The 14749-nt window shown below is 45.4% G+C and overlaps 1 protein-coding gene across 2 annotated transcripts in view; it reads right to left on the bottom strand.

Moving 5' to 3' along the window:
* CHRNA4 (cholinergic receptor nicotinic alpha 4 subunit) overlaps nt 1-14749 on the bottom strand; it is an 82806-nt gene that overhangs the window by 42690 nt on the left and 25367 nt on the right. For both annotated transcript variants that reach the window (XM_083507435.1, XM_083507434.1), the window contains exons 3-4: nt 4512-4556; nt 2450-2559 (exon numbers count right to left, since the gene is read on the bottom strand). In XM_083507435.1, the coding sequence (XP_083363561.1) occupies nt 2450-2559; nt 4512-4556 (155 nt within the window). The remainder of the gene's footprint in view (nt 1-2449; nt 2560-4511; nt 4557-14749) is intronic.

Here is a 14749-nt window from a genome sequence, read left to right as displayed (position 1 = left end):
ATAGAAAAGCACATGCACGTGACCTTTGAAGAATTTGTAAGTAAACTATTTAAACTTAACAAATGTGTGAATTCTTTCTATGCTAAGGGTAGAGGGGAACTTTGAAAGGTAAAGGGACCCCTGACCATTAGGTCCAGTCGTGGCCGACTCTGGGGTTGTGGCACTCATCTGGCTTTATTGGCTGAGGGAGCCAGCGTACAGCTTCCAGGTCATGTGGCCAGCATGACTAAGCCACTTCCGGCAAACCAGAGCAGCACATGGAAACACCGTTTACCTTCCCGCCAGAGTGGTACCTATTTATCTACTTATACTTTGACATGCTTTCGAACTGCTAGGTTGGCAGGAGCAGGGACCGAGCAACGGGAGCTCACCCTGTCGTGGGGATTCGAACTGCCGACTTTCTGATAAGCAAGTCCTAGGCTCTGTGGTTTAACCCACAGCGCCACCCGTGTCCCCTGAAAGGAACTTAGAAGGGGATCTTTTAAAGGACTTACACTCTATGTTCTCTCACCCAAGAGTACTTGCCCCAAACCTGGATCTGAGGCAGCCAGGGAATTTGCTCCTTTTTTGCAGAGCAAAACAATCTACATTTTACGTTTGTACCAAAGTCTAGTTTCGACATGCGAACGACACCCTCTGTCCTCCATGCATGATGATTGTTGGAGGATGCTTTCCAGCCAGCCAAAATCTCTCAAGGAGGGCATGAAGGACGGCCAATAAGGGTGTGGCTAAGTAGGGGGTGTGGCCCGAGGAGCATCCCAGTGGTCAGATAGAGAGACCCAGATTTGACCTCAAGCTCCCAACCCCTGATGCATAGGACTACAAGGTTAGTTACATTAAGCTCAAGTCTGCTATGCATTTTCCCTGCAATGTTTTGGCCCAGATTCATAGTATCCAAACACACATTTGTTCTGCTATACTGAGCTACTGGTTCCACACTGACCGGAATCGTAATGCTAAATCCGAAACAAATCCTCTTGTCCCAATTCCTGTTTAGACTGAAGCTCCATGACATTGAAAGGCAATAGTTCAATACGTGCGAAGATTACAGAAACAAATACTTCCCTTTCCTTGGCTCTGATCCAGGAAACAAATCATATAATATTAAAATGCTGCTGTTTCATTTAGCATAAGGTATTCTCATGTACTCATGGATTATTAATTACATAGACCCTGCAGAGGCTATCAGAAGTAAATCTTTAGCAAGAGATGGCCGACTTAAAAAGGAATGATTTGTTCTCATTTTGGCATGCTTTAATTACAAAGTGGCTGTTTTTGAACAGATATTTGGGATTTAATATTTATGCATTGGTTATAGTGGTTTTTGTACTTTTAAGAGGCAGGTGATCTATGAACAAAAAGTGGGGGAATGCAGCTTTTTTTTAGTTTGTTAAACCTTACATCTCACGGCAACTCTGACGGAAAGGGGGCGGCCTATGCAGTCGCCACCACATCTAAATCTATTACTCCCCACCCCACCCATATCACCACCTCCAATTCCTCAGATTTAAACAACACTGTAGCTCCCTACAATGGGACTTATAGTTTAGCTAGTGTTTACAGACAAGAGGCTTTCCCGGTCCACCGACAGGCTCGGTGCACTGGACTCGAATCTTGGCCTCCTTCCAATGTTGCGCATCATACACATGATGTCACAGGCAGGCCCCAGTGCTGAACATTCCCCACTGTTCCCAAGCCAGCACCTCTGACTGAGAGCCCAACCAGACTTCTGCTCTGGTCAGACCTCACCTGGAGTACTGTGTCCAGTTCTGGGCACCACAATTCAAGAAGGACACTGACAAACTGGAACGTGTCCAGAGGAGGGCAACCAAAATGGTCAAAGGCCTGGAAACGATGCCTTATGAGGAACGGCTAAGGGAGCTGGGCATGTTTAGCCTGGAGAAGAGGAGGTTAAGGGGTGATATGATAGCCATGTTCAAATATATAAAAGGATGTCACATAGAGGAGGGAGAAAGGTTGTTTTCTGCTGCTCCGGAGAAGCGGACACGGAGCAATGGATCCAAACTACAAGAAAGAAGATTCCACCTAAACATTAGGAAGAACTTCCTGACAGTAAGAGCTGTTCGGCAGTGGAATTTGCTGCCAAGGAGTGTGGTGGAGTCTCCTACTTTGGAGGTCTTTAAGCAGAGGCTTGACAATCATATGTCAGGAGTGCTCTGATGGTGTTTCCTGCTTGGCAGGGGGTTGGACTCGATGGCCCTTGTGGTCTCTTCCAACTCTATGATTCTATGATTCTATGATTCTATATCCAACAGGCCCTTCCAAGGGAAGATGGCCTCACAGATGAGCTGCTTTTAACAGAAACTCATTGATCAACCCTTCTCTCGTCAAAAAAAACACCCCAAAATGCTTCTGATGAGACTTTGGGTTTCTGGAAAGCTTTTAAAGCCACTTTTCCAAAGCAAATTTGTGCAGAATGGCACCTTACTTGTTGTAGAGAACAATGTCCGGCCTCCAAATGAGCTCAGAGGGAATTCGTATAGAAGTCACGTTTTCGTAGTCCTCGGGATCCCAGCGTAGCTTATAATCGTGCCACTCCTGCAAACCCAAACAAAAGTGTTTATATATATATATATATATATATATATATAAAATCAGCATAGTTAACTGGACTAAAAAGTGAAAATGAAACTAATTAGCATCTTGAGAAAATGAATTACCGTCCTGCAATTTGCAGTATTAAGCGTGGGTATGAAACACTGCATGCTAATTTGTGTAACAGGATCCCAGCTGTAGCCAGCTCTGTTCCAGCCCCATTTCCCAGGGAGACGAACCCCATTCTGTGTGAAAGGCAGGGCTCTGAGAGACTTCAAATGAAACCTGCCTTGAACAAACAGTGCCAGCCTCTGTGATCTAAACCATTGAGCCTCTTGGGCTTGCCAATCGGAAGGTCAGCGGTTCGAATCCCCGCGATGGGGTGAGCTCCCGTTGCTCCGTCCCAGCTCCTGCCAACCTAGCAGTTCGAAAGCACGCCAGTGCAAGTAGATAAATAGGCACCACTGTGGCGGGAAGGTAAATGGCATTTCCGTGAACTCTGGTTTCCGTCACGGTGCCCCTTTGTGCCTGAGAGCTGCAACCCCATAGAAACCTTTGACTGGACTTAACCATCCAGGGGTCCTTTACTTTTACCTTACTGCTCTGGCATGCTGTACAGTGGCCATCAAATATGGGGCAAACAGCAGGAGGAAGGGGCTGGGAGGAAGGGGGTGCAAGATTTCCAGGTCAACAAGGCCCCTTTTTAGAGTCAGGGTGGGTGTTAACTAGGGCTTGTGTGAGCATGCCAAATTCTCTTTTTGCTTGGTTTCTCATTTCTCCAATCTTATGTTTAGTTCTCCACATTTCCAGATCAGTTTGCAATTTCTTTTTAGAAAGGTCCTCCTGAAAACTCATCAGCATTTCCGGGCAGAAATTCTAACATTTGTATGCATTTTTGCCTATTTCATTTTTTTTTAATTTTTATTTTTTGCAAAAAGCAATTTCCCCTAATGTATTTCGTATGTTATGTCATTCATTTAAGGCATTTATATACTGCCTAATCATGAGCATTTCTAAGGAAAGTGCATGAAAAATAAACCAGGCCAAGCATAAAACAATAAGCAGCCTTCTCTCAGTATACCTGCAGGAGCATCCTCATCCCCATCGTTCTGCTCGGACACTGAGGTCCACCTCTGAGGGTCTTCTGCTGGTTCCCTCATTGCGAGAAGCAAAGTTACAGGGAACCAGGCAGAGGGCCTTCTTGGTAAAGGCGCCCTCCCTGTGGAATGCCCTTCCTTCAGATGTCAAGGAGATAAAGAATCATGCAACTTTTAAAAGATATCTGAAGGCAGCCCTGTACTGGCATGTTTTTAACATTTGATGTTTTTAATTATATTTTTAGATATGCTGTAAGCCACCCAGAGTGACTGGGGAAACAGCCAGATGGGCTGGGTATAAATAAAATAATAATAAATAATAATAATAAGCCTACTGAAATAAGAAAGTAATTGCTATGTGCCTGAAGTTCAGCAAGGAAGGTGCCATAGACTGAATGCACTGAGTGCATATATTTTCACTAATATGCACATTTTTATGCACCCTAGTATATGCATTTTTGTACGCAATGCTTGCATGGGAGAGCTGCATTGCATTGTCGCCCTTGTATAGACTTTGCACCTGAAATATGTCAGCTGGTAGCTAAAAATGAAATCTTTGCTCTTTCATCAATGGTGCGACATTCCCTTCCATTTTGGGTTGCCTCGTTTCCCCTCTTAATTCCACATTGTTTTTTTCATTGAAGAAAAACATCCGTTGGCCAGTTGAAGACAAATATCTGAATGCATTCCAGTGCTGAGGCCCTGAGCACTACTGAAATGGAGCTGTGCAACTGCATTCATATTTGCCCTTGAAAACACCCCACTGGATTACACCCTCTATTTTCTCAACAGACAAAAAGTGAGACATTTGGGGGGGGGGACTGAGAAATATGGGATAAAACATCTTGGTTGACTCACTTGTTTCACCCACACGTTCGTGGTCATCATTTGGTTTTTTTCATCCTGGAGAGGGGGAGAAAGAGAGGAGAAGTCTGAGTTTCAGGAAGAACAGCCACTGTCCACAAACAGCTTCTGAAATAGCAGCTTTCATTGCTGCCGTCCACTTTTTTCTGCAAGTCGCCAGTAATCACAGTAATAAATGTCTTTAAGCATCAGCTAAAAGAATGAGAAGGGTGGGGCTGTGGTGTAAACCACAGAGCCTAGGACCTGCCAATCAGAAGGTCGGCAGTTCGAATCCCTGTGACACGGTGAGCTCCCATTGCTCGGTCCCTGCTCCTGCCAACCTAGCAGTTCAAAAGCACGTCAAAATGCAAGTAGATAAATAGGTACCGCTCTGACGGGAAGGTAAACGGCGTTTCCGTGCGCTGCTCTGGTTCACCAGAAGCGGCTTAGTCATGCTGGCCACATGACCCGGAAGTTGTATGCCCGCTCCCTCGGCCAATAAATTGAGATGAGCGTTGCAACCCCAGAGTCGTCCGCGACTGAACCTAATGGTCAGGGGTCCCTTTACCTTTACCGAAAAGAATGAGATGTTTCCAAACGTCTTAGCTTCATGTAAAACAGAATGCATCTGCTTCTCTGCTGCTCAGCAAGCAAGCCTAGCAGCCTGATCCAGAGGCTGTGCACCCGGGGGCAGGGCTAGCCGTCCACGGCGAGTGGCGAGCATCCCAGGGGGCGGGGTGGTGATGTCACCTCCCCTCAGGGATGGCACCTGGGCATGCCACACCCACCGCAGCCCCCTTCCTCCGCCAGTGGCCTGATCTCATGCAGTTTCTCTAACAGCTTGCACTATGGGGGCTATGATTCTATTAGCCACTGAAGGCTCCACGAGGGCAGCACTTTAGTCTGGCATCCATCCAGTACATTTCTGAGCACAATTCAAAGTGTTGGTGCTGACCTTTAAAGCCTTAAATGGCCTAGGTCCAGTATATCTGAAGAAGCATCTCCACCCTCATCGTTCTACCCGGACACTGAGGTCCAGCGCCAGGAGCCTTCTGGCGGTTCCCTCACTGCAAGAAGCCAAGTTACAGGGAACCAGGCAGAGGGCCTTCTCGGTAGTGGTGCCCATCCTGTGGAACACCCTCCCATTAGATGTCAAAGAGAAAACAGCTACCAGACTTTTAGAAGACATCTGAAGGCAGCCCTGTTTAGGGACACTTTTAATGTTTGATGCGTTACGGTATTTTAATATTTTGTTGGAAACTGCCCAGAGTGGCTGGGGAAGCCCAGCCAGATGGGCGGGGTATAAATAAATTATTATTATTATTATTATTATTATTATTATTATTATTATTATTATTCACCCATTTATTGGTCATGAGGCTGAGCAAACAGGACCTGAGCACAAAAGCTCTCTCCTCTCCTGTGGTTTCCAGCAATTCGTATTCAGAATCATTGCGACCTCCAAGTGCGGTGCCAGAGCATAGTCATTGTGCTTAGTATCCATCAATAGCTCTCCCTTCCTGCGTTCCTGCATTGCATGGGGTTGCAATAGATGATCCTTCAGGTCCCTTCCAACTCTACAATTGGTGGCTATCGCCATCTCTTGTGGGAATGAGTTCCATTGTTTAACTGTGTGCTGCCTCCCTCCCTCTGCCCCTAGCCTGCAAATCTCCCCGTTGAGAGGGCACAAGATGGCTGTTCCCGTCTCTCCTCTCTTGTCACTGCTGCTCACAGGGAGCATCAACAGGGCAGTGGCTACAAGGAGGGGGGCTCAGTGACTTGGGGTCAGCAGTGTGGTCCCTTCTGGGGTGTGGGCCTGGGCAAGTGCCGAGTGTTGCTGACTTCTGACACCAGCCCTGCTTGAATCCCCCCCCTCCGCATGTATTCAGAGGGAAGGGTCTGTAGCTCAGTGGTTAGGCTCCTGCTTTGCATGTAGAAGGTAACCCTGCCTGAAACCCTAGAGCAGGCTTTCTCAACCTGTGGGTCCCCAGATGTTGTTGAACTACAACTCCCATCATCCCTAGCTAGCAAGGTCAGAGCTCAGGGATGATGGGAGTTGTAGTCCAACAACATCTGGGGACCCACAGGTTGAGAACCGCTGCCTAGGAAGTCACTGCCAATCAGTGTAGACAAACCATGGTACCTTGGTACTCAAACAACTTGGAACCCAAACACTTCAAACCAGGAGGTAAGTAAGTCAACATCAACCTTGTTGGACTGGTCATGTTGTGCGAATGCCTGATGAATGTATTCCAAAGCAACTACTCTATTCCGAGCTTAAAAGTGGAAAGTGTAATGCTGGTGGTCAACAAAAGAGATTTAAAGACTCTCTCAAGGCAAATTAAAAAAATGTAGTATAAACACTGACAACTGGGAAACACTGGCCTGTGAGCGCTCCAGTTGGAGAACAGTCTTTACCAAAGGTGTCATGGGCTTTGAAGACGCTCAAACTCAGGACGAAAGGGAGAAATACACTAAGAGGAAGGCATACTTGGCAAATCCACACCGTGATCAACTCCTGCCTGGAAACCTCTGTCCCCACTGTTGGAAGGACATGTGGATCCAGAATTGGCCTCCACAGTCATTTACGGACTCATTATTAAAACTGTGTTTATGGAGGACAATCTTACTCAGCTACGAGTGATCAAGGAAGAAGAAGAAGAAGAAGAAGAAGAAGAAGAAGAAGAAGAAGAAGAAGAAGAGACAATACTGTACAGTGGTACCTTGGTACTCAAACAACTTGGAACCCAAACACTGCAAACCTGGAAGCAAGTGTTCCAGTTTGCAAACTTTTTTTGGAAGCTGAATGTGCTCCATTTTGAGTGTTATGCTTCCATTTTGAGTTCCACACTTTTCCATTTTGAGTGTTACACTGAGGTCTGTCTGTTTTTGCTATTTATTTTGCGTTTTAGTTTTCGCGGCTCTTTTTGTTTTGTTTTTGTGACTGTGTGGAACCCAGTTCATCTACTGGTGGATTGATTGTATGAGTGCAGTACATTGTTTATTGCTTTTATTTTAAGGATCAGTGGGCTCGCTAGATAGTAAAATTCATGTTAAATTGCTGTTTTAGGGGTTGTTTTTGAAAGTCTGGAACGGATTAATCCATTTTGCATTACTTTCTATAAGAAAGCACGCCTTGTTTTGGAACACTTTGGTTTTGGAACGGATAAAGTTTGAGAACCAAGGTACCACTGCACTGAGATAGATGGACCAATTGTCTGGCTCCGTGTAAAGCAGGTTTCTATCTTTCTGTTCAGGTCCCCACCTCCTTTATTCATTTAAGTACACGTTCAAAACAAAGAAATAACATTTCCTGTTATTTCCCTCCGGCAGGATAGCTGCATAAGGTGCTAAGCCAATATACTGTGCTTTTAGTTTCACCCCAATAAATTTATCTTGATTGGTATTGGAATAGTGTGATCTTTATCCTGTATCCAAATGGTCCATTAACTCCCTATAAAGAGGCAGATTAATTCTTTACTCTTGGCATTTCGCTGGTCTCCTGACAATGCTCTCCTCCCCATTTCCTTCCATTTGTTTTAAGTGGGGAAGATACTTTGGGAGGGGGCCAGATCAGCTATACAAAATCAGCCTTGATTTGTTTTTTTAAAAAAAAATCAGCTGGGAAGGGACAGTTGCAGGTATGATTAGGAGATGAGGTTTGGGCGGGGGCAGACCAAAGTTATTCATCTGAGGATTTTAAAAAGGGATTTGGAGGACAAAAATTGGCAGCTCCTTTTTTGTTTGTTTGTTTGTTTAAACAGAGTCTCTCAAAGGATTGGAAGGGATAGGTGTAAAGAGTGTAAAGTATAAAGGTAAAGGTAAAGGGACCCCTGACCATTAGGTCCAGTCGTGGCCGACTCTGGGGTTGCGGTGCTCATCTGAGGTTACAGCTTTATTGGCTGAGGGAGCCGGCGTACAGCTTGCGGGTCATGTGGCCAGCATGACTAAGCCGCTTCTGGCAAACCAGAGCAGTGCACAGAAACACCGTTTACCTTCCCGCCGGAGTGGTACCTATTTATCTACTTGCACTTTGACGTGCTTTCGAACTGCTAGGTTGGCAGGAGCAGGGACCGAGCAACGGGAGCTCACCCCATCGCGGGGATTCGAACTGCCAACCTTCTGATCAGTAAGTCCTAGGCTCTGTGGTTTAACCCACAGCGCCACCCGCATCGCAGTGTAAAGTATAGAGTCAAATAAACCAAAGGATATGCACATATTGAAATGTTTAGATAAAGCAGAGCGTGGAGATAGATCGATCTGTCAAAATTTCATGTTCTCTCAGTTTCTCATTTTTCCAGTTTTCAGTTTCATTTGCTGCATTTCCTCAGCAGTTTGATTTTTTAAACAAACAAACAAACAAACAAACAAACAAAAAGACCTCATGAAAATTCAGTGGCATTTCTCCTAGTAGGTATTTTTGCAAGCAATTTCCACTGACTGCTGGGGGGGGGGGAGGTTGGGGGGGAGGGAGGAGCAGGGTACTGGATCTGAAATGAACATTCACAAATGTTTAAAATGCAACATTTCTATTTCCTGATGCCATTCTGCATTATCCATTTTTTAAAGCAAAACCGAAATTTGCATCTGGATGTGAAAAACGTAACTCAGCATTTGAAATCTGTGTACATTAGCACGTCTTGATTTTGTTTGATGTTGGCAGGCTTTAGATATAGATATAGTGCCAAATACTTATTGTAAATAAACAAAACAGAAAGTTTGAAAATCACCATAACCTATAACTCCATATTTTTTAAATATTTTATTTTCAAATTTTATAATCACAATATTTTAAAATTGAATACTTTTCCAAAAATACAATATAGGCTTCCGCCCACCCCTCCCCTGGATTCCAATTTTCTCCCCCTGATTTCTTGTATCTTATTTCATTTTTCCGAATCCCTTGTTTTCCCTCTCATTTCTTCTAATTTCCAATTATATACTTACATAAATGTTATATCAAACCTGCTGTAATATATTTACAGTGGTCTAATCTACCACTCCATATTGCCACCCACTAACTATGGCTTGGCAACCATCAAATCCTGCAATGTATCAGATTAATAATTAAATTGCATTAGGGAGGTCCAATATAGATGTCCAAACTTTGGAGAACATTTGACCATTGAAAGAACAGCTTGAGAACGTTCCACACCCAAAGGTTTGCAGAGGAGATGTCGGCAGTGAGTTCATTTCAACTCCAGTTCAAACTGTGGGCTAAGCACCATGTCCAATGTATATCTGATGATACCCCTTGAGGTATAACTCTGTTGGTGAGCACACAATTATCTCTCTAGCCTTGTCTAGAATTAATAAGAGAGAAAATTGGGCTGACAGGTCCAAAGAAGCCAGTCCTGGGGGTCAGCAGTTAGTACTCAGGCTATATTATTGTGGCTGCTGAATGAAAGTTTTTATGGGACAATCGTAAATTTAGATCCATGGCACTGGAGGGGGCTCTCAAATAGGAGATGATGACAGCTGGACTCTGGTGATTGATCCCCGAACAACCAGGGACATCTGCCAAACTGAAAGCCATGGATACCTTCCAGTATTGTAGCCTTGTTATCCGATAAGCATGGCTGGCATTGTCAGGTGACACAAGAGCCCAATGGGAGTTGACACTGGAGGTTAAATCTCCAGGATCCACTGAGGCTTTTTAGACTGAACCATTGTAACAAACGACACATACCCTTTAACATGCCATAGAGCAGGGCTTGGCAAAGTTTTTGTGGCTTGGGCTGGTTCATGGTCCTGCAGAAGCACACACACATGTGCAAACACTAATTCTGGTCTCCTTCCGGCGCGGAGGAGGCGTGCGCAGCTTCCTGCAGCCAATGTGCAGCTTCCTGCAGCCAATGGAAAGCCGGCCAGAGTGGCAGAAGGCGGTCCCCACTCTGCTGGTTTAGTGCGGCGCACAGCAGCTGACTGAGCAGGTGACAGGGGTCTCTGAGCAGGCGGCAGGGGTCCATGGGCCGGTTAAATGACCCTAATGGGCCGCTTGTGCCCCATGGGCCTTAGGTTACTGACCCCTGCCATAGAGGAAAATAGGGGCATGCTATTTTAACATCATAGCTGATGTTAGAAGCCCACCTAGACAAACAGCATGCTATTCCCCAGACAAACAGCATGCTATTGTTGAAGTTTCCACTCCACCTGTAATACCCTCCAACATTTCTCTGATGAAAATAGGGGTATCCTATTCAATAATGATAATGATAATATTTTATTTATACTCCACCCATCTGACTGTGCTGCCCCAACATAACTCCATGCCATCCAACATTTTTACAATGAAAATAGGGACATTCTACCACACACCCCAGGGACACGGGCGGCGCTGTGGGTTAAACCACAGAGCCTCGGGCTTGCCAATCAGAAGGTCAGCAGTTCGAATCCCCGTGACAGGGTGAGCTTCCGTTGCTCAGTCCCTGCTCCTCCCAGCCTAGCAGTCTGAAAGCACAAAGTGCAAGTAGATAAATAGGTACTGCTCTGGCGGAAAGGTAAATGGCATTTCCGTGCGCTGCTCTGGTTCGCCAGAAACAGCTTAGTCATGCTGGCCACATGACCCGGAAGCTGTATGCCGGCTCCCTCGGCCAATAAAGCAAGATGAGCGCTGCAACCCCAGAGTCGGTCACGACTGGACCTAATGGTCAGGGGTCCCTTTACTGTACCAGACACCCCAAACATTTCTCCGATGAAAGAGGGACGTCCTAAGGAAGAGCGGGACATTCTGGGATCAAATCAGAAACCGGGACAGCTTTTGTAAACGCAGGACTGTCCCTGGAAACTAGGGACACTTGGAGGGTCTGCCTGTATTCATTCACCCTGCCTTCCACTATTTTATTTTATTTTTAATCTTGACAGATTTATACTATGAAAACATTGTAGTCCCACAATGCGATGATATCAACAATTCTAACCAGGGAGAGGAGTCGGTGGAGGAAGATTGGAAGAAATTTAAAATTTATTTGCAGAAATATTGTAAAATTTTTGAATGTTGAGGACATTGAAATGAATCGCAGGGGCTTTAGCAACAAAGTAAAATGTAAGATTGGATTAATAACAGATAAATTAATTGGATATGAATTTGCTGAATTAATTTCTAAAAAGGGATACAAGAACGGGAGACGTGAGGAAGTCGGGAAAATAAGTTAATTGAAGATGAGAAATTAAGAAAGAGGGAATTTTTGTTTTTTGTTATTATATGTGTTTTTATCTCTTTTTTTTCTTTTGATGTGTTCAATGTTTGTATTTTTGTATTGTATTGTTTTTTGTGATTTTGTATTTTCTTTGTTTTTGCATATTTTCTTGAATGCTTTTTTATTGTGAAAACTTAATAAAATATTTATAATAAAAAAAAAGATATCAACAATTCTAAATATGCCCCGGCAGCTGAGATCTACGAACTGGCAAGTTGTGGACTCCAGACTGCACCATGGCTGTCCCTTAACCTGACATCTCCAGCCATGCTTTTGCAGAGGACATCTAACGTCACCCCTACCACATGCACAGAACCACTTCATTGCTTGACATGGGATGACTGATGGGTGCACCCCCTGCTCTGAAAAGCAATACCTTTCCTGAGGATGTGAGAAAGCCCTCTCAGTGTGGTTATACTCATGACAACCCATTCGCTGAACGCACAAATGTCTGTGAAGCAGCCCCACGACTAAGAATAGTGACGCCGTCTCCCCCTTTCGTCTTCAGTTGCACGTTCTAAATCAATTTTCTTTCTCTACCCTTTTCCTTCTGACCAGGACCAGGCTGCCCATGAGGGGGAATGAAGCAGCTCAACTCGGGCAGGAGAATCCTGTGGGGCGGTACCTCTGAGGTACCACCACTGCCAGGGTTGTGTGGCAGCCGCAGCTGTGGGGTTGGCTTCTGGTGAGATGCCTCTGGAAGCCGCCACAGCTGCATGACCCTGATAAGTGAGGCTTTGCGGGTCTGGCACCTTCCCATTTTGCCTCAGGCGGCAAAAGGCGACATGCCATCCCTGCTTCTAACACTTGCTTCTTAGACCCTTATCACATTATACATGACTAAGCCATTTTTCACCTTCTCACCCCTTGCCTTTTCCTGTAAGACCTATTGCAGTCGTTAAGAGTCGTCAACAGGCTCATCTCAGCTATCTGCCAATCTCCCATTCCCACCACCCTTCTGAGTAATACCCCTCCCCACCTTCTCACTATATAGAAGGATCTGGCAACTTCTGTTTCAGTGTATCTGAAGAAGTGTGCAGGCACACGAAAGCTCATACCAAGAACTAACTTAGTTGGTCTTTAAGGTCTACTGGAAGGAATTTTTTTATTTTGACTATGGCAGACCAACACGGCTACCTATCTGTAACTGTTCTTAGACCCTGTGTGCTTAACGGCAGCTTTTTCCATTCTTCTCTCCCCAAGTCAAAACTTCCCTGAAATGAGGGGCATCTCCTGAGGTCACTGATTCTTCTTCTTTAAGACCCAGATACCACAGCATCCTTCTTAATAAAACCTATACAGATGGTCAACTCTTGTCCATTTCAGTTTCTGTTTTTCCCATCTGAGGTTCAGTTCTTAAATCATTTCCACACCAGTGTGTGATTTTAAATAAATAAATAAATAAATAAATAAAAGTTTGTCGTGGAAATTCACCTGCATTTCAGTGCAAAATTCTCCTGATAACGCACAGGTTTACATTCAGTTTTGCCTAAGGCACACATATTTTTTTTGCAAAGCAGTTTCCCCTACTATAATGCGTTTGTCATGGATGCTTTAGTTTAGACTCTACAATCCTATGATTCTATTATTTTGGTCTGCCTCAGTACATGTCTATTTGTACCCATTACTTCACTGGAGAACTACGCTGCAGAAGTCAGGGAATTTCCAATTTTCAAAGGACAGCTGTGTTTCACTTCTCGTATTGTTTCAGAAACTGCAAATTAGGTAGGTTTGCCTTCGAACGTGAACTAAATCAGATTCCTCCCCCATCTCTTCATGGCTGTGAGCCTTTATTATATGCCTGCTGGACGCAGCCAGACCGAAGCCAGGATCATAAGCCAGCCGTCCACAGACAAACATAATGTCTGCTGCTTATTTGTTTAGCCAGAATCACACTTCCCTCTCAGAGGAAACCTATGGTGTGAAATGGTTCTAAGTAGTAATATTTTCACTTCCAGACTCTCAGACAAATCTTGGATAAAAGCATGTGCTGAACGCTTGGGGAGAAACCATTATCACCCCTACCTCTTTTTTTTATATGCTTGCTTCTCATCACAAATAAAAAAATTCCTTCCAGTAGCACCTTAAAGACCAACTAAGTTAGTTCTTGGTATGAGCTTTCGTGTGCATGCACACTTCTTCAGATACACTGAAACAGAAGTTGCCAGATCCTTCTATATAGTGAGAAGGTGGGGAGGGGTATTACTCAGAAGGGTGGTGGGAATGGGAGATAGGCAGATAGCTGAGATGAGCCTGTTGACGACTCTTAACGACTGTAATAGGTCTTACAGGAAAAGGCAAGGGGTGAGAAGGTGAGAAATGGTATAGTCATGTATAGTGAGATAAGAATCCAATGTCTTTGTTCAGCCCAGGTTTTTCCATTGTTTTAAGTTTGGTAATGAGTTGTAATTCAGCAGCTTCTCTTTCCAGTTTCTGAGTCTGTTTAAGGCAGTGTTTCCCAAACGTTTTTGGGCAACGGCACACCTGTTTACTGAAAAAAAATCTCGCGGCACACCACCATTAAAGCCCCGCCCCGTGACGTCAGCGCGCAGCGTCACGCCGGGAGGGACGCACAAAAGTGAAAGTTTTTTCCCTCGGCAGCTCCTCTCAGCTGCGCTCAATCCGCCTCGGAGCGCAGGAGCGATGCCTCTCTCTGGCTCTCCCTCCGCGCAGGCTGAGGGAGGGAGGGAGGGGCGCGTGTGACCCGTCTCTGCTGGGAGACCAAACCCAGCGAGGCAGAGTCGCGCGGAGGCGCCCAGGCAGCGCTGCCGGCTGCGAGGAGGAGCGCCAGGCAGCAGCAGGAGGCGCGGCCTCTCCTCGCCGCCGCCGCCCCGCCTCTCGCCGCCCGACTCGCCCGCCTCCCTCCAGGCATCTCGCGGCACACCAGCCGATGTCTCACGGCACACTCGTGTGCCGCGGAACACCGGTTGGGAAACACTGGTTTAAGGTGCTACTGGAAGGAATTTTTTTATTTTGACTATGGCAGACCAACACGGCTACCTATCTACTACTTCTCATCACAGACATTGAAGGGCAAGGGGGTACACACACAGT

This window comes from Podarcis liolepis (assembly GCF_965112155.1).
Source record: "Podarcis liolepis genome assembly, chromosome: 6".
In the NCBI taxonomy this organism is placed as follows: Eukaryota; Metazoa; Chordata; class Lepidosauria; order Squamata; family Lacertidae; genus Podarcis; species Podarcis liolepis.
This window is presented reverse-complemented; position numbering and strand designations above follow the sequence as displayed.